General features: G+C 53.5%; 3 protein-coding genes across 3 annotated transcripts; all 3 read left to right on the top strand.

Moving 5' to 3' along the window:
- The first annotated feature begins 1,843 nt into the window (after positions 1-1,843).
- Positions 1,844-7,079, top strand: LOC129395868 (protein FAM90A15-like). Its single transcript, XM_055107293.3, has 6 exons — positions 1,844-2,051; positions 2,338-2,494; positions 3,451-3,629; positions 4,124-4,323; positions 4,782-4,890; positions 5,555-7,079. Exons 3-6 carry the CDS (start codon positions 3,507-3,509, stop codon positions 6,515-6,517), a joined length of 1,395 nt encoding a protein of 464 aa, XP_054963268.1. The 5' UTR covers positions 1,844-2,051; positions 2,338-2,494; positions 3,451-3,506; the 3' UTR covers positions 6,518-7,079.
- Positions 7,080-11,151: 4,072 nt separating this feature from the next.
- Positions 11,152-14,162, top strand: LOC129395869 (protein FAM90A15). The gene is made up of 4 exons (XM_055107294.1): positions 11,152-11,274; positions 11,769-11,968; positions 12,427-12,535; positions 13,200-14,162. Exons 1-4 carry the CDS (start codon positions 11,152-11,154, stop codon positions 14,160-14,162), a joined length of 1,395 nt encoding a protein of 464 aa, XP_054963269.1.
- A 4,646-nt stretch (positions 14,163-18,808) lies between these two features.
- On the top strand, positions 18,809-21,819 carry LOC129395870 (protein FAM90A15). The gene is made up of 4 exons (XM_055107295.1): positions 18,809-18,931; positions 19,426-19,625; positions 20,084-20,192; positions 20,857-21,819. Exons 1-4 carry the CDS (start codon positions 18,809-18,811, stop codon positions 21,817-21,819), a joined length of 1,395 nt encoding a protein of 464 aa, XP_054963270.1.
- The last annotated feature ends 2,646 nt before the right edge of the window (positions 21,820-24,465 follow it).

Genomic DNA, 24,465 nt, shown 5'->3' with positions numbered 1-24,465 from the left:
CAGGAGACAGTGGCCTTCCTGCATCTCAACTGCAAGAGGCTTTCCTCTTTGACTAATCCACCTCAGCACAGACCCATTACGGGTGTCAGGCTGGGGGACAGTCAGGTCTTTCCCATCCCACGAGGCCATATTTCAGACTGTCACATGGGGAGAAACCTTGGACAATACCCTGCTTTCAAGGGCAGAGGTCCCTGTGGCTTTCCACGGTGCATTGTGCCCCTGGTTTATTGAGACTAGAGAATGGCAATGACTTTTACCAAGTATACTGCTCGTAAACATTTGGTTAACAAGGCACGCCCTGCACAGCCCTAGATCCCTTAAGCCTCGATGTTATACAACACAGGTTTTTGTGAGCTCCAAGTTGGGTCAAAGGGGCCGCGGCAAAGCTACAAATGATCAACATCTCAGCAAAGCAATTGTTTAAAGTACAGGTCTTTTTCAAAATGGAGTCTCTTATGTCTTCCCCTTCTACATAGACACAGTGACAGTCTGATCTCCCTTTCTTTACCCTACATCCAAGGGCTTGAACATTTCTTGACTTGTTGGCAATCCAAATCGTTATGTCTCCGAAACAGAGTTGACTGAGGGGACCGCAGGGCTGGGCAGGACCTTTGACTTCGTATACAACCACAGGAGCAAGAAAACCTCAGCCCCACTCTACTAACACGCACCTAGTAAAATTCCGCCAACCGAATCTCACCCACGCTAACACGTGGGGAGCGTTGCTTGCACCACGAGTCCCCATTTGGCTCAACCGCCGATGCCAAGTGTGTGGTTCCAGTTGCGACGGCCCCCCGTGAAGTGGCTTCCGGATGTGCGAATGAACCAGGCAGAGTTTCACTGGCCAAATAGACCCCAGCAAAGCTGAAGTCAACTCCCACATTTGGGATGTACTTCAGAGGTAAAACATTCATCCCGTCTTCTTTCCGGATGTCTGACACCGTGGTTCTCCCCCTGATCCTAAGAGTAGCTGAGGTAGAGACTCACTGAAAGATCTAGGCAGGGAGATCCCATCATGCACAGGCTCTCTCCATTCTCTGACCTGGGAACAACTCTGAGCAGGATTCCACATCTAGGGGGCCTCGGAACTGAGCGGGATTTTCTGAGACACACCAAATGGCTGCTCCCTTTCCGCCGCTGTTGAGGGTCGTTATCTGGATTATCCAGATCACCTAGAAAGTATCCGTATCCAGAATCAATAAGATCAACTCTCTGCTCCTCTGACAGCAGAAGGAGCAGGACCATAAGGAACCAAAGAGCGTGGAAGGAAACGATGTGACAGGAAAGCTCAGAGAACGGCCACAGGGGGTCGTCAGCAGGCCTTCCAACCTGAATCATGAATAATTAATGAAGCGCAAATCAAAGGGGACTCGAGTTTCAGCAGGAGCAATTCATCCAACGGGAGATCGCCGGAGGGCCAACACGATTGAGAGACTGGGAGCCGGGTGCAGTGTCAAAGGGGACGCGACTGGTTCCAAAGCTCAAGAACACCATGGGGTCACTTGGGCTACGTGAGAAAATGCCCCAGTGTGCTGGTTCATCATTCCGACTCCTGCCTGTCTCTTCCCGTCCAAGGAACATGGACCCTAAGTCGTGCAGCTGCAGATGACCATGGGCAGAATTAGGGGCCGTGGCACAAAAGTTCACCGACACGGGAGTTCCACAGAAGGTGCGGTGGATCTTCACAAATCCAGAGACATGGCAATGGGACCCAGGGAATTAGAGCCTCACAGGCGTCCGGGAGACTTTTCAGGCATAATGCCTGGAGTCGCAAGACGAGCTGAAAAAGGAGCCAGGCACTGAAGGACAAAGCGTTGTTGACTTTCCTCATCTGTGTTTCCCAGTGCGGTCCAATTCACGGTGGTTTCCAAGCGCCTCCTGGAGGAGAAAACACATGAGGGTGCGGTCAGGGTTCTCTGCTGACAGACTTACCTTGGGGAAGAAAGAGAAGCTCTGAAGATGGATCATGGCCGTGACTGCACGTCAAGGAGAATCTCCTTGATGACACTGAGGCCCACGTCGAGATAGACTAAATGTGGTCCAATTAAAAGGTGTCTATTTTACCACATTTTTTTAAAACAAAACAAAACAAAACAAAACAAAACAAAAAGATGGAAAAGAAGACAGGGGTACAGGCACCAGTGTTACATGTCTGACGGGGAGCATCTATTCTTCAAAGCTTGCAGCTGTACACGTAGGTTTTAGAATGTCTGTCAGCAGTGGACATGATCTTAGAGTGGGCTGTGCAGATAGACCTTTCCAGATCACGTAATTGGATTAAGTTAATTGCAATTAAGGTACAGGTAACTGATTAGGTTAGGGTACGTTCCTTGTCAGGTGACCAGAGGCAGTATAAAAGGCAGCCTGGAAAGCAGAGGTCCCTCTCCGCCCCTTCCTCCGTCGTCCTGGATGCTGCATCGCTTCCAGCGGGGCTGCTCCAGCACCTGCCCATCTCAGCGCCAGCCGGGGAAAGCAAGTAGACGTGTAATTTCAGGTTAGTTTCACTGAACTATTGTTTTTTTCACGCAATCCCTGAGGGGTGTGGGGGTGGGGGGAAGAGACACAGGAGGCTGAAAGAAACCGATCACACTGGGGCTTGCTGGTGGGGAAGGATGTGTTCTCGTTACTAGTAATTCTTGCAACAGAAAACAAGAAAACATATCCGTCTCCACATGTGGGATAAGACCAAGATGGGAATGCGAAAAGAAATGTACTGCAGCATGCTGAATTGGTGGGTAAATGGAAAAAGGACTTTGGAAAAAAGGGTGGTTTGCCCTTCAGCCGTGTAAGACGTCGATACGATGTGGCACTTGTTCCCCGTTTGTTCAGATGAATTCGTGTGGTATGCGTAAAATACCAGAAAACATAAATAAGTAAAGAGGGGCTGGAGCTAAAGCCAAAAGGTAGAACAGGAAAGACCATCACCTGCTAGTGTGGTGGAGAGGAAGGTAACTTCTCTCTATGAATTTGTGTTTGGAAGTTGCCTAATGAAATGGCCAGAGTAGCGATTCAAGTTGTCACAGGAAGCATCCCTTATCCCTGACTTCAAACAGACCTGCCAAAGGGTGGCGCAAGCCATGCCCTGTGTCTTCGATCATTCTGTCCGTCAAGGGAGATAGAATCACCGTGTCTTCTACCGGAGTGAATCGTGAGAGACCTAAGTCCAGTCTCCAGAATCAGTTGCTTGTTTGGGGTTGAAAGCTCAACTCCCCATACCTAGGCCACGGGCCCTGTGGCAGGTGCGGTTTACTCTTGGACTAGGTAGTCATGGCAGAGGAACACACAGTATCCGAGGATGCACACAGCACATTGTGTTCTACAGATTTGACCGACTGGTGGTGAGGTCTCCTCATGACCACACCGGCAGGGAGTTAGCAGGTGGCTTCCTGTGGGTGTGTGAATATCCAATGTGCTTAACCATCGACATGTGTGTGTTTGTGTGTGTTTCAGGTGACCCAACAGTCAACCCCTGAAAAAGGCGGTCACAAAACCCCCAGGCGACGAAGATGATGGCACGTCGGGACCCCAAATCTTGGGCCAAGAGACTGGTGAGAGCCCAGACCCTCCAGAAGCAGCGGAGGGCCCCAGTTGGGCCAAGGGCTCCCCCGCCCGATGAAGAAGATCCCAGGGTAAGTCTAGCCCTGGATCTCTTGGGTATCGGGGTGGGGGTGGGGACGGGGGGAGGGGGTGTCACACGGTCCTCAGAGACTGGGTTGGATTCCAAAGAGCTCTGTCACCACCACCCAGGTTGCTTTTCCCATCCAAGGTGGGCGTGGCTTGGGACCTTCTCCCCGGCCCGATAGGTCCCTTGAGAGACTCTTGGGGGCAACCTCCCTTTCTACTTAGAGTCCTGTGTAGCCACGTTTGGCTGTGTTGTTGACTTCGGGTTCACCGTCGTGCCCCTTGGAACCTTGAGTCCTTCCTTTCAGAGTTCCTCCGTCACGTGGGCTTTGGGAGGGAACATCGTATCCGAACTCTCCCAGCACTTAACGGCCCCCATGCCGGTGTCCCCTCTTTGGAATCCTTATTCAGCTCTGAATTCACAATCCGTCCCAATGTGGACGTGGGATCACTGCCTGTGGCTTCAGCTCACTCACCGACATCACTTCCTTTCCACCCACAGCTCAAGTGCAAAAACTGCGGGGCCTTTGGCCACACCGCCAGAAGTACCAGGTGCCCCATGAAGTGCTGGAAGGCAGCCCTGGTTCCAGCGACCTTGGGGGAAAAGGAAGGGAAGGAAAACCTGAAACCATGGAAGCCCCAGGTTGAAGCCAACCCGGGGCCCTTGAACAAGGATAAGGGAGAGAAGGAAGAGAGACCAAGGTGAGCAGTGGGAGGGGTTTTCACCACTCTTAGGGTACTGCCTCCTAAGGACATGGTGTCTCTGCACCTGCACACCGTGTGCCTTTCCGTCTCCGGGCCAGGGAAGGAACGATGCAGAGAAATAGGCCGGAGCTCCGTGTCCTCCGGGGTTCCACACCCAGGAGCTCCTTTGGCTCTGGGAGATTCAGGGACGGGGAGAGGCGGGGGCGCTTCGTGCAGGTTCCCCACGACAGGGGGAAAAGCGATGGAATCCAAATCACAGTCCTTAGTTGGGAAGCCTAGAGGGCCACCTGGGGGACGGGAAGGTTGGCACGTGAGGGAAGGTGCAGAGGCGGAAAGGGCACCAGATGTCCATTTCTGTATCACAAAACACGGAACGGGGCTGGGCCCCACACAGGGTTCTCCCTGTCTCCTGGGGAAAACCAGGGGGCACGGCCTGACCTTTTTCTGTTCTGCAGGCAACAAGACCCGCAGAGGAAGGCTCTCCTCCACATATTTTCTGGGAAACCTCCAGAGAAGCCGCTGCCGAATCGAAAAGGATCCACGGAATCTTCTGATTATCTGAGGGTGAGTGTCACCCCGGGCCCCTGGTCCTTTTCTCCTCTAGGTCACCCTGGTTGATTTCCTTTCAGCTTCCCGTCTGCGGGAGGAAATCGGGGAACCCCTCTTTCTTGCCTTCTTGGGGTCAGGGACTCCACGATCCTTCCAGGTCAATTTGATTCCAGGCCAAGGCATCTGAAGATGCCGTATTTCCTGTTGCTTTCTTTCTGTCCAATTATGGCAAGCCTGCCAACAACATGTTCCTAGCGGCATGAGGAAATTAGTCCCTCAGAGGCCCCAAACGTGGAGAAGGCTAAACCCAGGAACATGCATGTGTTCAGAGAAGACGTCCTGAGTACCCTTGAGCCACCAACCTGCCTTCGGAAGGGCATCAGTCCGTTCCACTTCATGGAAGGCTGAGTGGAGGCGCTTTGATCCAGTTAATGCCCAAGACGCGATCTTTTGAACAATGGTGTGCTTAGATCAGCTACACATAGCTCGAGAGCGCATCTTTCATGTGTCTTGTCCTGATCAGCACTCAGGTGGAGGGTCTGTCCCTACTTCCAAGGACCGCCTGTCGATACTGTACTAAGAATTTCATGGCGTGTGCACCTTGTCTTTGGATGTGCTTGATTTTCACGTTGGCTCCATGCGGAGGAACTTCTAACCTGTGTTGTTTCCTCTCTTTCAGGTTGCAAGCGGGCCAATGCCGGTCCACACAACCAGTAAGAGGCCGCGCCTGGGCCCTGTCCTCGCTGATCGCTCAGCTACCGAAAGGTCTGACAGGGGCTCCGTCTTGGCTTCACCGTCTCCCCTCAGAAAAGCCAGTCTGAGCTCCTCCTCAAGTCTTGGACCAAAGGAAAGACAGACAGGGGCTGCGGCCGACATCCCTCAGCCTGCAGTCAGGCAGCAGGGCCCCGAGCCTCTCCTCGTGGTGAAGCCGACACACAGCAGCCCTGAGGGTGGCTGCCGAGAAGTTCCCCAGGCTGCCTCCAAAACCCACGGCCTGTTCCAGGCCATCAGACCCCAGGCACAGGACAAACGTCCTGCGGTGACCTCACAGCCCTGCCCGCCAGCCGCCACACACAGCTTGGGCCTAGGCTCCAATCTCAGCTTCGGGCCAGGAGCCAAGAGACCTGCCCAGGCTCGGATTCAGGCTTGCCTGAACTTCCCCAAGAAACCGAGACTGGGTCCCTTCCAGATCCCCGAAAGCGCCATCCAGGGAGGTGAGCTGGGGGCCCCGGAGAATCTCCAACCTCCGCCAGCCGCAACCGAACTTGGACCAAGTACGTCGCCCCAGATGGGCAGGAGGACACCCGCCCAGGTGCCCAGCGTCGACCGGCAGCCTCCGCACAGCAGACCTTGCCTGCCTACTGCCCAGGCCTGCACCATGTCCCATCACCCAGCGGCCAGCCATGATGGGGCCCAGCCTCTCAGAGTGCTCTTCCGGAGACTGGAAAACGGACGCTGGAGCTCCAGCCTCCTGGCGGCCCCCTCATTTCACTCTCCTGAGAAGCCGGGAGCCTTCCTCGCTCAGAGCCCTCATGTGTCAGAGAAGTCTGAGGGTCCCCGTGTTCGTGTCCCACCGAGCGTCCTCTATGAGGACCTTCAGGTTTCCTCCTCCTCAGAGGACAGCGATTCTGACCTGGAGTGAGACTGCAGGTGGCAGGGGCTCCTTGGCCTCCAGCTCCCGTGACTTGGAGGGGACTGTGGGACTGAGGAGTGCAGAGCAGAGAGCAGACTCTGTGCGGTGACTCCGAAGCTCCCCGGCTGTGGCGCTTCTGTGGATGTGGGAGCCCAGGCCAGGCAGGGAGCAGATGCAGGGACTCTGCCTCATTGAATTCTGGTGAGGGACGTTGTAGTTCGCGTGGTTCTCCGGAAACGCGCCAGGAAAAGCTTCCGTGCCAGAGATTCGTTGCCTCAGAAACTGCGTGACGCGCAGGAGTCAGACTTCCGCTGGGACGTCAATAGGAAACTGGGGAATTACTGTGTATTTGCTCTCTAGATGACTGAATAAGGGAAAAGTTAGGGAACCCTGAGAGGTGCAGCCCTTCCGCTGTGCCCCGCCCTGAGAGCAGTGTTTCGGACGCTGGGAAGCGTGCTGTGCAGAGCGCTCTCGGGGTCTTTCCTCAGCCTCGAAAACTGGGCTGTGGAATGCCTTTGTACATGTGTGTGTTTAATTGGTTTTGAAGTGAATAAAATTCTCAAAAAGATGACATATTGTCTTTTGACTCTCATTCCGTGTTTGTGTTTAACTGATTTTCCGAGTGAAGGGGTGGCCTGCCCCTCCACACCTGTGGCTGTTTCTAGTCGGGTGGGATGAGAGACGGAGAGAAGAAATAAGACACAGAGACAAAGTATAGGGAGACAACAGTGGGTCCAGGGGACCGGCACTCAGCACACCAAGGACCTGAACCGGCACCGGCCTCTGAGTTCCCTCAGTTTTTATTGATTATGATTTTCATTATTTCAGCAAAAAGGAATGTAGTAGGAGAGCAGGGTGATAATAAGGAGAAGGTCAACAACAACAACAAAAAAAACACACGTGAGCCAAAGAATCTATATCATTACTAAGTTCAAGGGAAGGTACTATGCCTGGACGTGCACGTAGGCCAGATTTATGTTTGTCTCCACCCAAACATCTCAGCGGAGTAAAGAATAACAAGGCAGCATTACTGCCAACACGTCTCGCCTCCCGCCACAGGGCAGCTTTTCTCCGAGCTCAGAGTTGAACAAATGTACGATCGGGCTTTACACCGAGACATTCAGTTCCCAGGGGCAAGCAGGAGACAGTGGCCTTCCTGCATCTCAACTGCAAGAGGCTTTCCTCTTTGACTAATCCACCTCAGCACAGACCCATTACGGGTGTCAGGCTGGGGGACAGTCAGGTCTTTCCCATCCCACGAGGCCATATTTCAGACTGTCACATGGGGAGAAACCTTGGACAATACCCTGCTTTCAAGGGCAGAGGTCCCTGTGGCTTTCCACGGTGCATTGTGCCCCTGGTTTATTGAGACTAGAGAATGGCAATGACTTTTACCAAGTATACTGCTCGTAAACATTTGGTTAACAAGGCACGCCCTGCACAGCCCTAGATCCCTTAAGCCTCGATGTTATACAACACAGGTTTTTGTGAGCTCCAAGTTGGGTCAAAGGGGCCGCGGCAAAGCTACAAATGATCAACATCTCAGCAAAGCAATTGTTTAAAGTACAGGTCTTTTTCAAAATGGAGTCTCTTATGTCTTCCCCTTCTACATAGACACAGTGACAGTCTGATCTCCCTTTCTTTACCCTACATCCAAGGGCTTGAACATTTCTTGACTTGTTGGCAATCCGAATCGTTATGTCTCCGAAACAGAGTTGACTGAGGGGACCGCAGGGCTGGGCAGGACCTTTGACTTCGTATACAACCACAGGAGCAAGAAAACCTCAGCCCCACTCTACTAACACGCACCTAGTAAAATTCCGCCAACCGAATCTCACCCACGCTAACACGTGGGGAGCGTTGCTTGCACCACGAGTCCCCATTTGGCTCAACCGCCGATGCCAAGTGTGTGGTTCCAGTTGCGACGGCCCCCCGTGAAGTGGCTTCCGGATGTGCGAATGAACCAGGCAGAGTTTCACTGGCCAAATAGACCCCAGCAAAGCTGAAGTCAACTCCCACATTTGGGATGTACTTCAGAGGTAAAACATTCATCCCGTCTTCTTTCCGGATGTCTGACACCGTGGTTCTCCCCCTGATCCTAAGAGTAGCTGAGGTAGAGACTCACTGAAAGATCTAGGCAGGGAGATCCCATCATGCACAGGCTCTCTCCATTCTCTGACCTGGGAACAACTCTGAGCAGGATTCCACATCTAGGGGGCCTCGGAACTGAGCGGGATTTTCTGAGACACACCAAATGGCTGCTCCCTTTCCGCCGCTGTTGAGGGTCGTTATCTGGATTATCCAGATCACCTAGAAAGTATCCGTATCCAGAATCAATAAGATCAACTCTCTGCTCCTCTGACAGCAGAAGGAGCAGGACCATAAGGAACCAAAGAGCGTGGAAGGAAACGATGTGACAGGAAAGCTCAGAGAACGGCCACAGGGGGTCGTCAGCAGGCCTTCCAACCTGAATCATGAATAATTAATGAAGCGCAAATCAAAGGGGACTCGAGTTTCAGCAGGAGCAATTCATCCAACGGGAGATCGCCGGAGGGCCAACACGATTGAGAGACTGGGAGCCGGGTGCAGTGTCAAAGGGGACGCGACTGGTTCCAAAGCTCAAGAACACCATGGGGTCACTTGGGCTACGTGAGAAAATGCCCCAGTGTGCTGGTTCATCATTCCGACTCCTGCCTGTCTCTTCCCGTCCAAGGAACATGGACCCTAAGTCGTGCAGCTGCAGATGACCATGGGCAGAATTAGGGGCCGTGGCACAAAAGTTCACCGACACGGGAGTTCCACAGAAGGTGCGGTGGATCTTCGCAAATCCAGAGACATGGCAATGGGACCCAGGGAATTAGAGCCTCACAGGCGTCCGGGAGACTTTTCAGGCATAATGCCTGGAGTCGCAAGACGAGCTGAAAAAGGAGCCAGGCACTGAAGGACAAAGCGTTGTTGACTTTCCTCATCTGTGTTTCCCAGTGCGGTCCAATTCACGGTGGTTTCCAAGCGCCTCCTGGAGGAGAAAACACATGAGGGTGCGGTCAGGGTTCTCTGCTGACAGACTTACCTTGGGGAAGAAAGAGAAGCTCTGAAGATGGATCATGGCCGTGACTGCACGTCAAGGAGAATCTCCTTGATGACACTGAGGCCCACGTCGAGATAGACTAAATGTGGTCCAATTAAAAGGTGTCTATTTTACCACATTTTTTAAAACAAAACAAAACAAAACAAAACAAAACAAAAAGATGGAAAAGAAGACAGGGGTACAGGCACCAGTGTTACATGTCTGACGGGGAGCATCTATTCTTCAAAGCTTGCAGCTGTACACGTAGGTTTTAGAATGTCTGTCAGCAGTGGACATGATCTTAGAGTGGGCTGTGCAGATAGACCTTTCCAGATCACGTAATTGGATTAAGTTAATTGCAATTAAGGTACAGGTAACTGACTAGGTTAGGGTACGTTCCTTGTCAGGTGACCAGAGGCAGTATAAAAGGCAGCCTGGAAAGCAGAGGTCCCTCTCCGCCCCTTCCTCCGTCGTCCTGGATGCTGCATCGCTTCCAGCGGGGCTGCTCCAGCACCTGCCCATCTCAGCGCCAGCCGGGGAAAGCAAGTAGACGTGTAATTTCAGGTTAGTTTCACTGAACTATTGTTTTTTTCACGCAATCCCTGAGGGGTGTGGGGGTGGGGGGAAGAGACACAGGAGGCTGAAAGAAACCGATCACACTGGGGCTTGCTGGTGGGGAAGGATGTGTTCTCGTTACTAGTAATTCTTGCAACAGAAAACAAGAAAACATATCCGTCTCCACATGTGGGATAAGACCAAGATGGGAATGCGAAAAGAAATGTACTGCAGCATGCTGAATTGGTGGGTAAATGGAAAAAGGACTTTGGAAAAAAGGGTGGTTTGCCCTTCAGCCGTGTAAGACGTCGATACGATGTGGCACTTGTTCCCCGTTTGTTCAGATGAATTCGTGTGGTATGCGTAAAATACCAGAAAACATAAATAAGTAAAGAGGGGCTGGAGCTAAAGCCAAAAGGTAGAACAGGAAAGACCATCACCTGCTAGTGTGGTGGAGAGGAAGGTAACTTCTCTCTATGAATTTGTGTTTGGAAGTTGCCTAATGAAATGGCCAGAGTAGCGATTCAAGTTGTCACAGGAAGCATCCCTTATCCCTGACTTCAAACAGACCTGCCAAAGGGTGGCGCAAGCCATGCCCTGTGTCTTCGATCATTCTGTCCGTCAAGGGAGATAGAATCACCGTGTCTTCTACCGGAGTGAATCGTGAGAGACCTAAGTCCAGTCTCCAGAATCAGTTGCTTGTTTGGGGTTGAAAGCTCAACTCCCCATACCTAGGCCACGGGCCCTGTGGCAGGTGCGGTTTACTCTTGGACTAGGTAGTCATGGCAGAGGAACACACAGTATCCGAGGATGCACACAGCACATTGTGTTCTACAGATTTGACCGACTGGTGGTGAGGTCTCCTCATGACCACACCGGCAGGGAGTTAGCAGGTGGCTTCCTGTGGGTGTGTGAATATCCAATGTGCTTAACCATCGACATGTGTGTGTTTGTGTGTGTTTCAGGTGACCCAACAGTCAACCCCTGAAAAAGGCGGTCACAAAACCCCCAGGCGACGAAGATGATGGCACGTCGGGACCCCAAATCTTGGGCCAAGAGACTGGTGAGAGCCCAGACCCTCCAGAAGCAGCGGAGGGCCCCAGTTGGGCCAAGGGCTCCCCCGCCCGATGAAGAAGATCCCAGGGTAAGTCTAGCCCTGGATCTCTTGGGTATCGGGGTGGGGGTGGGGACGGGGGGAGGGGGTGTCACACGGTCCTCAGAGACTGGGTTGGATTCCAAAGAGCTCTGTCACCACCACCCAGGTTGCTTTTCCCATCCAAGGTGGGCGTGGCTTGGGACCTTCTCCCCGGCCCGATAGGTCCCTTGAGAGACTCTTGGGGGCAACCTCCCTTTCTACTTAGAGTCCTGTGTAGCCACGTTTGGCTGTGTTGTTGACTTCGGGTTCACCGTCGTGCCCCTTGGAACCTTGAGTCCTTCCTTTCAGAGTTCCTCCGTCACGTGGGCTTTGGGAGGGAACATCGTATCCGAACTCTCCCAGCACTTAACGGCCCCCATGCCGGTGTCCCCTCTTTGGAATCCTTATTCAGCTCTGAATTCACAATCCGTCCCAATGTGGACGTGGGATCGCTGCCTGTGGCTTCAGCTCACTCACCGACATCACTTCCTTTCCACCCACAGCTCAAGTGCAAAAACTGCGGGGCCTTTGGCCACACGGCCAGAAGTACCAGGTGCCCCATGAAGTGCTGGAAGGCAGCCCTGGTTCCAGCGACCTTGGGGGAAAAGGAAGGGAAGGAAAACCTGAAACCATGGAAGCCCCAGGTTGAAGCCAACCCGGGGCCCTTGAACAAGGATAAGGGAGAGAAGGAAGAGAGACCAAGGTGAGCAGTGGGAGGGGTTTTCACCACTCTTAGGGTACTGCCTCCTAAGGACATGGTGTCTCTGCACCTGCACACCGTGTGCCTTTCCGTCTCCGGGCCAGGGAAGGAACGCTGCAGAGAAATAGGCCGGAGCTCCGTGTCCTCCGGGGTTCCACACCCAGGAGCTCCTTTGGCTCTGGGAGATTCAGGGACGGGGAGAGGCGGGGGCGCTTCGTGCACGTTCCCCACGACAGGGGGAAAAGCGATGGAATCCAAATCACAGTCCTTAGTTGGGAAGCCTAGAGGGCCACCTGGGGGACGGGAAGGTTGGCACGTGAGGGAAGGTGCAGAGGCGGAAAGGGCACCAGATGTCCATTTCTGTATCACAAAACACGGAACGGGGCTGGGCCCCACACAGGGTTCTCCCTGCCTCCTGGGGAAAACCAGGGGGCACGGCCTGACCTTTTTCTGTTCTGCAGGCAACAAGACCCTCAGAGGAAGGCTCTCCTCCACATATTTTCTGGGAAACCTCCAGAGAAGCCGCTGCCGAATCGAAAAGGATCCACGGAATCTTCTGATTATCTGAGAGTGAGTGTCACCCCGGGCCCCTGGTCCTTTTCTCCTCTAGGTCACCCTGGTTGATTTCCTTTCAGCTTCCCGTCTGCGGGAGGAAATCGGGGAACCCCTCTTTCTTGCCTTCTTGGGGTCAGGGACTCCACGATCCTTCCAGGTCAATTTGATTCCAGGCCAAGGCATCTGAAGATGCCGTATTTCCTGTTGCTTTCTTTCTGTCCAATTATGGCAAGCCTGCCAACAACATGTTCCTAGCGGCATGAGGAAATTAGTCCCTCAGAGGCCCCAAACGTGGAGAAGGCTAAACCCAGGAACATGCATGTGTTCAGAGAAGACGTCCTGAGTACCCTTGAGCCACCAACCTGCCTTCGGAAGGGCATCAGTCCGTTCCACTTCATGGAAGGCTGAGTGGAGGCGCTTTGATCCAGTTAATGCCCAAGACGCGATCTTTTGAACAATGGTGTGCTTAGATCAGCTACACATAGCTCGAGAGCGCATCTTTCATGTGTCTTGTCCTGATCAGCACTCAGGTGGAGGGTCTGTCCCTACTTCCAAGGACCGCCTGTCGATACTGTACTAAGAATTTCATGGCGTGTGCACCTTGTCTTTGGATGTGCTTGATTTTCACGTTGGCTCCATGCGGAGGAACTTCTAACCTGTGTTGTTTCCTCTCTTTCAGGTTGCAAGCGGGCCAATGCCGGTCCACACAACCAGTAAGAGGCCGCGCCTGGGCCCTGTCCTCGCTGATCGCTCAGCTACCGAAAGGTCTGACAGGGGCTCCGTCTTGGCTTCGCCGTCTCCCCTCAGAAAAGCCAGTCTGAGCTCCTCCTCAAGTCTTGGACCAAAGGAAAGACAGACAGGGGCTGCGGCCGACATCCCTCAGCCTGCAGTCAGGCAGCAGGGCCCCGAGCCTCTCCTCGTGGTGAAGCCGACACACAGCAGCCCTGAGGGTGGCTGCCGAGAAGTTCCCCAGGCTGCCTCCAAAACCCACGGCCTGCTCCAGGCCATCAGACCCCAGGCACAGGACAAACGTCCTGCGGTGACCTCACAGCCCTGCCCGCCAGCCGCCACACACAGCTTGGGCCTAGGCTCCAATCTCAGCTTCGGGCCAGGAGCCAAGAGACCTGCCCAGGCTCGGATTCAGGCTTGCCTGAACTTCCCCAAGAAACCGAGACTGGGTCCCTTCCAGATCCCCGAAAGCGCCATCCAGGGAGGTGAGCTGGGGGCCCCGGAGAATCTCCAACCTCCGCCAGCCGCAACCGAACTTGGACCAAGTACGTCGCCCCAGATGGGCAGGAGGACACCCGCCCAGGTGCCCAGCGTCGACCGGCAGCCTCCGCACAGCAGACCTTGCCTGCCTACTGCCCAGGCCTGCACCATGTCCCATCACCCAGCGGCCAGCCATGATGGGGCCCAGCCTCTCAGAGTGCTCTTCCGGAGACTGGAAAACGGACGCTGGAGCTCCAGCCTCCTGGCGGCCCCCTCATTTCACTCTCCTGAGAAGCCGGGAGCCTTCCTCGCTCAGAGCCCTCATGTGTCAGAGAAGTCTGAGGGTCCCCGTGTTCGTGTCCCACCGAGCGTCCTCTATGAGGACCTTCAGGTTTCCTCCTCCTCAGAGGACAGCGATTCTGACCTGGAGTGAGACTGCAGGTGGCAGGGGCTCCTTGGCCTCCAGCTCCCGTGACTTGGAGGGGACTGTGGGACTGAGGAGTGCAGAGCAGAGAGCAGACTCTGTGCGGTGACTCCGAAGCTCCCCGGCTGTGGCGCTTCTGTGGATGTGGGAGTCCAGGCCAGGCAGGGAGCAGATGCAGGGGCTCTGCCTCATTGAATTCTGGTGAGGGACGTTGTAGTTCGCGTGGTTCTCCGGAAACGCGCCAGGAAAAGCTTCCGTGCCAGAGATTCGTTGCCTCAGAAACTGCGTGACGCGCAGGAGTCAGACTTCCGCTGGGACGTCAATAGGAAACTGGGGAATTACTGTGTATTTGCTCTCTAGATGACTGAATAAGGGAAAAGTTAGGGAACCCTGAGAGGTGCAGCCCTTCCGCTGTGCCCCGCCCTGAGAGCAGTGTTTCGGACGCTGGGAAGCGTGCTGTGCAGAGCGCTCTCGGGGTCTTTCCTCAGCCTCGAAAACTGGGCTGTGGAATGCCTTTGTACATGTGTGTGTTTAATTGGTTTTGAAGTGAATAAAATTCTCAAAAAGATGACATATTGTCTTTTGACTCTCATTCCGTGTTTGTGTTTAACTGATTTTCCGAGTGAAGGGGTGGCCTGCCCCTCCACACCTGTGGCTGTTTCTAGTCGGGTGGGATGAGAGACGGAGAGAAGAAATAAGACACAGAGACAAAGTATAGGGAGACAACAGTGGGTCCAGGGGACCGGCACTCTGCACACCAAGGACCTGCACTGGCACAGGCCTCTGAGTTCCCTCAGTTTTTATTGATTATGATTTTCATTATTTCAGCAAAAAGGAATGTGGTAGGAGAGCAGGGTGATAATAAGGAGAAGGTCAACAAAAAAAAAAAAAAAAAAAAAAAAAAAAACATACGTGAGCCAAAGAATCTATATCATTACTAAGTTCAAGGGAAGGTACTATGCCTGGACGTGCACGTAGGCCAGATTTATGTTTCTCTCCACCCAAACATCTCAGCGGAGTAAAGAATAACAAGGCAGCATTACTGCCAACACGTCTCGCCTCCCGCCACAGGGCAGCTTTTCTCCGAGCTCAGAGTTGAACAAATGTACGATCGGGCTTTACACCGAGACATTCAGTTCCCAGGGGCAAGCAGGAGACAGTGGCCTTCCTGCATCTCAACTGCAAGAGGCTTTCCTCTTTGACTAATCCACCTCAGCACAGACCCATTACGGGTGTCAGGCTGGGGGACAGTCAGGTCTTTCCCATCCCACGAGGCCATATTTCAGACTGTCACATGGGGAGAAACCTTGGACAATACCCTGCTTTCAAGGGCAGAGGTCCCTGTGGCTTTCCACGGTGCATTGTGCCCCTGGTTTATTGAGACTAGAGAATGGCAATGACTTTTACCAAGTATACTGCTCGTAAACATTTGGTTAACAAGGCACGCCCTGCACAGCCCTAGATCCCTTAAGCCTCGATGTTATACAACACAGGTTTTTGTGAGCTCCAAGTTGGGTCAAAGGGGCCGCGGCAAAGCTACAAATGATCAACATCTCAGCAAAGCAATTGTTTAAAGTACAGGTCTTTTTCAAAATGGAGTCTCTTATGTCTTCCCCTTCTACATAGACACAGTGACAGTCTGATCTCCCTTTCTTTACCCTACATCCAAGGGCTTGAACATTTCTTGACTTGTTGGCAATCCAAATCGTTATGTCTCCGAAACAGAGTTGACTGAGGGGACCGCAGGGCTGGGCAGGACCTTTGACTTCGTATACAACCACAGGAGCAAGAAAACCTCAGCCCCACTCTACTAACACGCACCTAGTAAAATTCCGCCAACCGAATCTCACCCACGCTAACACGTGGGGAGCGTTGCTTGCACCACGAGTCCCCATTTGGCTCAACCGCCGATGCCAAGTGTGTGGTTCCAGTTGCGACGGCCCCCCGTGAAGTGGCTTCCGGATGTGCGAATGAACCAGGCAGAGTTTCACTGGCCAAATAGACCCCAGCAAAGCTGAAGTCAACTCCCACATTTGGGATGTACTTCAGAGGTAAAACATTCATCCCGTCTTCTTTCCGGATGTCTGACACCGTGGTTCTCCCCCTGATCCTAAGAGTAGCTGAGGTAGAGACTCACTGAAAGATCTAGGCAGGGAGATCCCATCATGCACAGGCTCTCTCCATTCTCTGACCTGGGAACAACTCTGAGCAGGATTCCACATCTAGGGGGCCTCGGAACTGAGCGGGATTTTCTGAGACACACCAAATGGCTGCTCCCTTTCCGCCGCTGTTGAGGGTCGTTATCTGGATTATCCAGATCACCTAGAAAGTATCCGTATCCAGAATCAATAAGATCAACTCTCTGCTCCTCTGACAGCAGAAGGAGCAGGACCATAAGGAACCAAAGAGCGTGGAAGGAAACGATGTGACAGGAAAGCTCAGAGAACGGCCACAGGGGGTCGTCAGCAGGCCTTCCAACCTGAATCATGAATAATTAATGAAGCGCAAATCAAAGGGGACTCGAGTTTCAGCAGGAGCAATTCATCCAACGGGAGATCGCCGGAGGGCCAACACGATTGAGAGACTGGGAGCCGGGTGCAGTGTCAAAGGGGACGCGACTGGTTCCAAAGCTCAAGAACACCATGGGGTCACTTGGGCTACGTGAGAAAATGCCCCAGTGTGCTGGTTCATCATTCCGACTCCTGCCTGTCTCTTCCCGTCCAAGGAACATGGACCCTAAGTCGTGCAGCTGCAGATGACCATGGGCAGAATTAGGGGCCGTGGCACAAAAGTTCACCGACACGGGAGTTCCACAGAAGGTGCGGTGGATCTTCGCAAATCCAGAGACATGGCAATGGGACCCAGGGAATTAGAGCCTCACAGGCGTCCGGGAGACTTTTCAGGCATAATGCCTGGAGTCGCAAGACGAGCTGAAAAAGGAGCCAGGCACTGAAGGACAAAGCGTTGTTGACTTTCCTCATCTGTGTTTCCCAGTGCGGTCCAATTCACGGTGGTTTCCAAGCGCCTCCTGGAGGAGAAAACACATGAGGGTGCGGTCAGGGTTCTCTGCTGACAGACTTACCTTGGGGAAGAAAGAGAAGCTCTGAAGATGGATCATGGCCGTGACTGCACGTCAAGGAGAATCTCCTTGATGACACTGAGGCCCACGTCGAGATAGACTAAATGTGGTCCAATTAAAAGGTGTCTATTTTACCACATTTTTTAAAACAAAACAAAACAAAACAAAACAAAACAAAAACATGGAAAAGAAGACAGGGGTACAGGCACCAGTGTTACATGTCTGACGGGGAGCATCTATTCTTCAAAGCTTGCAGCTGTACACGTAGGTTTTAGAATGTCTGTCAGCAGTGGACATGATCTTAGAGTGGGCTGTGCAGATAGACCTTTCCAGATCACGTAATTGGATTAAGTTAATTGCAATTAAGGTACAGGTAACTGATTAGGTTAGGGTACGTTCCTTGTCAGGTGACCAGAGGCAGTATAAAAGGCAGCCTGGAAAGCAGAGGTCCCTCTCCGCCCCTTCCTCCGTCGTCCTGGATGCTGCATCGCTTCCAGCGGGGCTGCTCCAGCACCTGCCCATCTCAGCGCCAGCCGGGGAAAGCAAGTAGACGTGTAATTTCAGGTTAGTTTCACTGAACTATTGTTTTTTTCACGCAATCCCTGAGGGGTGTGGGGGTGGGGGGAAGAGACACAGGAGGCTGAAAGAAACCGATCACACTGGGGCTTGCTGGTGGGGAAGGATGTGTTCTCGTTACTAGTAATTCTTGCAACAGAAAACAAGAAAACATATCCGTCTCCACATGTGGGATAAGACCAAGATGGGAATGCGAAAAGAAATGTACTGCAGCATGCTGAATTGGTGGGTAAATGGAAAAAGGACTTTGGAAAAAAGGGTGGTTTGCCCTTCAGCCGTGTAAGACGTCGATACGATGTGGCACTTGTTCCCCGTTTGTTCAGATGAATTCGTGTGGTATGCGTAAAATACCAGAAAACATAAATAAGTAAAGAGGGGCTGGAGCTAAAGCCAAAAGGTAGAACAGGAAAGACCATCACCTGCTAGTGTGGTGGAGAGGAAGGTAACTTCTCTCTATGAATTTGTGTTTGGAAGTTGCCTAATGAAATGGCCAGAGTAGCGATTCAAGTTGTCACAGGAAGCATCCCTTATCCCTGACTTCAAACAGACCTGCCAAAGGGTGGCGCAAGCCATGCCCTGTGTCTTCGATCATTCTGTCCGTCAAGGGAGATAGAATCACCGTGTCTTCTACCGGAGTGAATCGTGAGAGACCTAAGTCCAGTCTCCAGAATCAGTTGCTTGTTTGGGGTTGAAAGCTCAACTCCCCATACCTAGGCCACGGGCCCTGTGGCAGGTGCGGTTTACTCTTGGACTAGGTAGTCATGGCAGAGGAACACACAGTATCCGAGGATGCACACAGCACATTGTGTTCTACAGATTTGACCGACTGGTGGTGAGGTCTCCTCATGACCACACCGGCAGGGAGTTAGCAGGTGGCTTCCTGTGGGTGTGTGAATATCCAATGTGCTTAACCATCGACATGTGTGTGTTTGTGTGTGTTTCAGGTGACCCAACAGTCAACCCCTGAAAAAGGCGGTCACAAAACCCCCAGGCGACGAAGATGATGGCACGTCGGGACCCCAAATCTTGGGCCAAGAGACTGGTGAGAGCCCAGACCCTCCAGAAGCAGCGGAGGGCCCCAGTTGGGCCAAGGGCTCCCCCGCCCGATGAAGAAGATCCCAGGGTAAGTCTAGCCCTGGATCTCTTGGGTATCGGGGTGGGGGTGGGGACGGGGGGAGGGGGTGTCACACGGTCCTCAGAGACTGGGTTGGATTCCAAAGAGCTCTGTCACCACCACCCAGGTTGCTTTTCCCATCCAAGGTGGGCGTGGCTTGGGACCTTCTCCCCGGCCCGATAGGTCCCTTGAGAGACTCTTGGGGGCAACCTCCCTTTCTACTTAGAGTCCTGTGTAGCCACGTTTGGCTGTGTTGTTGACTTCGGGTTCACCGTCGTGCCCCTTGGAACCTTGAGTCCTTCCTTTCAGAGTTCCTCCGTCACGTGGGCTTTGGGAGGGAACATCGTATCCGAACTCTCCCAGCACTTAACGGCCCCCATGCCGGTGTCCCCTCTTTGGAATCCTTATTCAGCTCTGAATTCACAATCCGTCCCAATGTGGACGTGGGATCGCTGCCTGTGGCTTCAGCTCACTCACCGACATCACTTCCTTTCCACCCACAGCTCAAGTGCAAAAACTGCGGGGCCTTTGGCCACACCGCCAGAAGTACCAGGTGCCCCATGAAGTGCTGGAAGGCAGCCCTGGTTCCAGCGACCTTGGGGGAAAAGGAAGGGAAGGAAAACCTGAAACCATGGAAGCCCCAGGTTGAAGCCAACCCGGGGCCCTTGAACAAGGATAAGGGAGAGAAGGAAGAGAGACCAAGGTGAGCAGTGGGAGGGGTTTTCACCACTCTTAGGGTACTGCCTCCTAAGGACATGGTGTCTCTGCACCTGCACACCGTGTGCCTTTCCGTCTCCGGGCCAGGGAAGGAACGCTGCAGAGAAATAGGCCGGAGCTCCGTGTCCTCCGGGGTTCCACACCCAGGAGCTCCTTTGGCTCTGGGAGATTCAGGGACGGGGAGAGGCGGGGTCGCTTCGTGCAGGTTCCCCACGACAGGGGGAAAAGCGATGGAATCCAAATCACAGTCCTTAGTTGGGAAGCCTAGAGGGCCACCTGGGGGACGGGAAGGTTGGCACGTGAGGGAAGGTGCAGAGGCGGAAAGGGCACCAGATGTCCATTTCTGTATCACAAAACACGGAACGGGGCTGGGCCCCACACAGGGTTCTCCCTGTCTCCTGGGGAAAACCAGGGGGCACGGCCTGACCTTTTTCTGTTCTGCAGGCAACAAGACCCGCAGAGGAAGGCTCTCCTCCACATATTTTCTGGGAAACCTCCAGAGAAGCCGCTGCCGAATCGAAAAGGATCCACGGAATCTTCTGATTATCTGAGGGTGAGTGTCACCCCGGGCCCCTGGTCCTTTTCTCCTCTAGGTCACCCTGGTTGATTTCCTTTCAGCTTCCCGTCTGCGGGAGGAAATCGGGGAACCCCTCTTTCTTGCCTTCTTGGGGTCAGGGACTCCACGATCCTTCCAGGTCAATTTGATTCCAGGCCAAGGCATCTGAAGATGCCGTATTTCCTGTTGCTTTCTTTCTGTCCAATTATGGCAAGCCTGCCAACAACATGTTCCTAGCGGCATGAGGAAATTAGTCCCTCAGAGGCCCCAAACGTGGAGAAGGCTAAACCCAGGAACATGCATGTGTTCAGAGAAGACGTCCTGAGTACCCTTGAGCCACCAACCTGCCTTCGGAAGGGCATCAGTCCGTTCCACTTCATGGAAGGCTGAGTGGAGGCGCTTTGATCCAGTTAATGCCCAAGACGCGATCTTTTGAACAATGGTGTGCTTAGATCAGCTACACATAGCTCGAGAGCGCATCTTTCATGTGTCTTGTCCTGATCAGCACTCAGGTGGAGGGTCTGTCCCTACTTCCAAGGACCGCCTGTCGATACTGTACTAAGAATTTCATGGCGTGTGCACCTTGTCTTTGGATGTGCTTGATTTTCACGTTGGCTCCATGCGGAGGAACTTCTAACCTGTGTTGTTTCCTCTCTTTCAGGTTGCAAGCGGGCCAATGCCGGTCCACACAACCAGTAAGAGGCCGCGCCTGGGCCCTGTCCTCGCTGATCGCTCAGCTACCGAAAGGTCTGACAGGGGCTCCGTCTTGGCTTCGCCGTCTCCCCTCAGAAAAGCCAGTCTGAGCTCCTCCTCAAGTCTTGGACCAAAGGAAAGACAGACAGGGGCTGCGGCCGACATCCCTCAGCCTGCAGTCAGGCAGCAGGGCCCCGAGCCTCTCCTCGTGGTGAAGCCGACACACAGCAGCCCTGAGGGTGGCTGCCGAGAAGTTCCCCAGGCTGCCTCCAAAACCCACGGCCTGCTCCAGGCCATCAGACCCCAGGCACAGGACAAACGTCCTGCGGTGACCTCACAGCCCTGCCCGCCAGCCGCCACACACAGCTTGGGCCTAGGCTCCAATCTCAGCTTCGGGCCAGGAGCCAAGAGACCTGCCCAGGCTCGGATTCAGGCTTGCCTGAACTTCCCCAAGAAACCGAGACTGGGTCCCTTCCAGATCCCCGAAAGCGCCATCCAGGGAGGTGAGCTGGGGGCCCCGGAGAATCTCCAACCTCCGCCAGCCGCAACCGAACTTGGACCAAGTACGTCGCCCCAGATGGGCAGGAGGACACCCGCCCAGGTGCCCAGCGTCGACCGGCAGCCTCCGCACAGCAGACCTTGCCTGCCTACTGCCCAGGCCTGCACCATGTCCCATCACCCAGCGGCCAGCCATGATGGGGCCCAGCCTCTCAGAGTGCTCTTCCGGAGACTGGAAAACGGACGCTGGAGCTCCAGCCTCCTGGCGGCCCCCTCATTTCACTCTCCTGAGAAGCCGGGAGCCTTCCTCGCTCAGAGCCCTCATGTGTCAGAGAAGTCTGAGGGTCCCCGTGTTCGTGTCCCACCGAGCGTCCTCTATGAGGACCTTCAGGTTTCCTCCTCCTCAGAGGACAGCGATTCTGACCTGGAGTGAGACTGCAGGTGGCACGGGCTCCTTGGCCTCCAGCTCCCGTGACTTGGAGGGGACTGTGGGACTGAGGAGTGCAGAGCAGAGAGCAGACTCTGTGCGGTGACTCCGAAGCTCCCCGGCTGTGGCGCTTCTGTGGATGTGGGAGCCCAGGCCAGGCAGGGAGCAGATGCAGGGACTCTGCCTCATTGAATTCTGGTGAGGGACGTTGTAGTTCGCGTGGTTCTCCGGAAACGCGCCAGGAAAAGCTTCCGTGCCAGAGATTCGTTGCCTCAGAAACTGCGTGACGCGCAGGAGTCAGACTTCCGCTGGGACGTCAATAGGAAACTGGGGAATTACTGTGTATTTGCTCTCTAGATGACTGAATAAGGGAAAAGTTAGGGAACCCTGAGAGGTGCAGCCCTTCCGCTGTGCCCCGCCCTGAGAGCAGTGTTTCGGACGCTGGGAAGCGTGCTGTGCAGAGCGCTCTCGGGGTCTTTCCTCAGCCTCGAAAACTGGGCTGTGGAATGCCTTTGTACATGTGTGTGTTTAATTGGTTTTGAAGTGAATAAAATTCTCAAAAAGATGACATATTGTCTTTTGACTCTCATTCCGTGTTTGTGTTTAACTGATTTTCCGAGTGAAGGGGTGGCCTGCCCCTCCACACCTGTGGCTGTTTCTAGTCGGGTGGGATGAGAGACGGAGAGAAGAAATAAGACACAGAGACAAAGTATAGGGAGACAACAGTGGGTCCAGGGGACCGGCACTCTGCACACCAAGGACCTGCACTGGCACCGGCCTCTGAGTTCCCTCAGTTTTTATTGATTATGATTTTCATTATTTCAGCAAAAAGGAATGTAGTAGGAGAGCAGGGTGATAATAAGGAGAAGGTCAACAACAACAACAAAAAAAACACACGTGAGCCAAAGAATCTATATCATTACTAAGTTCAAGGGAAGGTACTATGCCTGGACGTGCACGTAGGCCAGATTTATGTTTCTCTCCACCCAAACATCTCAGCGGAGTAAAGAATAACAAGGCAGCATTACTGCCAACACGTCTCGCCTCCCGCCACAGGGCAGCTTTTCTCCGAGCTCAGAGTTGAACAAATGTACGATCGGGCTTTACACCGAGACATTCAGTTCCCAGGGGCAAGCAGGAGACAGTGGCCTTCCTGCATCTCAACTGCAAGAGGCTTTCCTCTTTGACTAATCCACCTCAGCACAGACCCATTACGGGTGTCAGGCTGGGGGACAGTCAGGTCTTTCCCATCCCACGAGGCCATATTTCAGACTGTCACATGGGGAGAAACCTTGGACAATACCCTGCTTTCAAGGGCAGAGGTCCCTGTGGCTTTCCACGGTGCATTGTGCCCCTGGTTTATTGAGACTAGAGAATGGCAATGACTTTTACCAAGTATACTGCTCGTAAACATTTGGTTAACAAGGCACGCCCTGCACAGCCCTAGATCCCTTAAGCCTCGATGTTATACAACACAGGTTTTTGTGAGCTCCAAGTTGGGTCAAAGGGGCCGCGGCAAAGCTACAAATGATCAACATCTCAGCAAAGCAATTGTTTAAAGTACAGGTCTTTTTCAAAATGGAGTCTCTTATGTCTTCCCCTTCTACATAGACACAGTGACAGTCTGATCTCCCTTTCTTTACCCTACATCCAAGGGCTTGAACATTTCTTGACTTGTTGGCAATCCAAATCGTTATGTCTCCGAAACAGAGTTGACTGAGGGGACCGCAGGGCTGGGCAGGACCTTTGACTTCGTATACAACCACAGGAGCAAGAAAACCTCAGCCCCACTCTACCAACACGCACCTAGTAAAATTCCGCCAACCGAATCTCACCCACGCTAACACGTGGGGAGCGTTGCTTGCACCACGAGTCCCCATTTGGCTCAACCGCCGATGCCAAGTGTGTGGTTCCAGTTGCGACGGCCCCCCGTGAAGTGGCTTCCGGATGTGCGAATGAACCAGGCAGAGTTTCACTGGCCAAATAGACCCCAGCAAAGCTGAAGTCAACTCCCACATTTGGGATGTACTTCAGAGGTAAAACATTCATCCCGTCTTCTTTCCGGATGTCTGACACCGTGGTTCTCCCCCTGATCCTAAGAGTAGCTGAGGTAGAGACTCACTGAAAGATCTAGGCAGGGAGATCCCATCATGCACAGGCTCTCTCCATTCTCTGACCTGGGAACAACTCTGAGCAGGATTCCACATCTAGGGGGCCTCGGAACTGAGCGGGATTTTCTGAGACACACCAAATGGCTGCTCCCTTTCCGCCGCTGTTGAGGGTCGTTATCTGGATTATCCAGATCACCTAGAAAGTATCCGTATCCAGAATCAATAAGATCAACTCTCTGCTCCTCTGACAGCAGAAGGAGCAGGACCATAAGGAACCAAAGAGCGTGGAAGGAAACGATGTGACAGGAAAGCTCAGAGAACGGCCACGGAGGGTCGTCAGCAGGCCTTCCAACCTGAATCATGAATAATTAATGAAGCGCAAATCAAAGGGGACTCGAGTTTCAGCAGGAGCAATTCATCCAACGGGAGATCGCCGGAGGGCCAACACGATTGAGAGACTGGGAGCCGGGTGCAGTGTCAAAGGGGACGCGACTGGTTCCAAAGCTCAAGAACACCATGGGGTCACTTGGGCTACGTGAGA

This window comes from Pan paniscus, chromosome 7 (assembly GCF_029289425.2).
Source record: "Pan paniscus chromosome 7, NHGRI_mPanPan1-v2.0_pri, whole genome shotgun sequence".
Lineage (NCBI taxonomy): Eukaryota > Metazoa > Chordata > Mammalia > Primates > Hominidae > Pan > Pan paniscus.
This window is presented reverse-complemented; position numbering and strand designations above follow the sequence as displayed.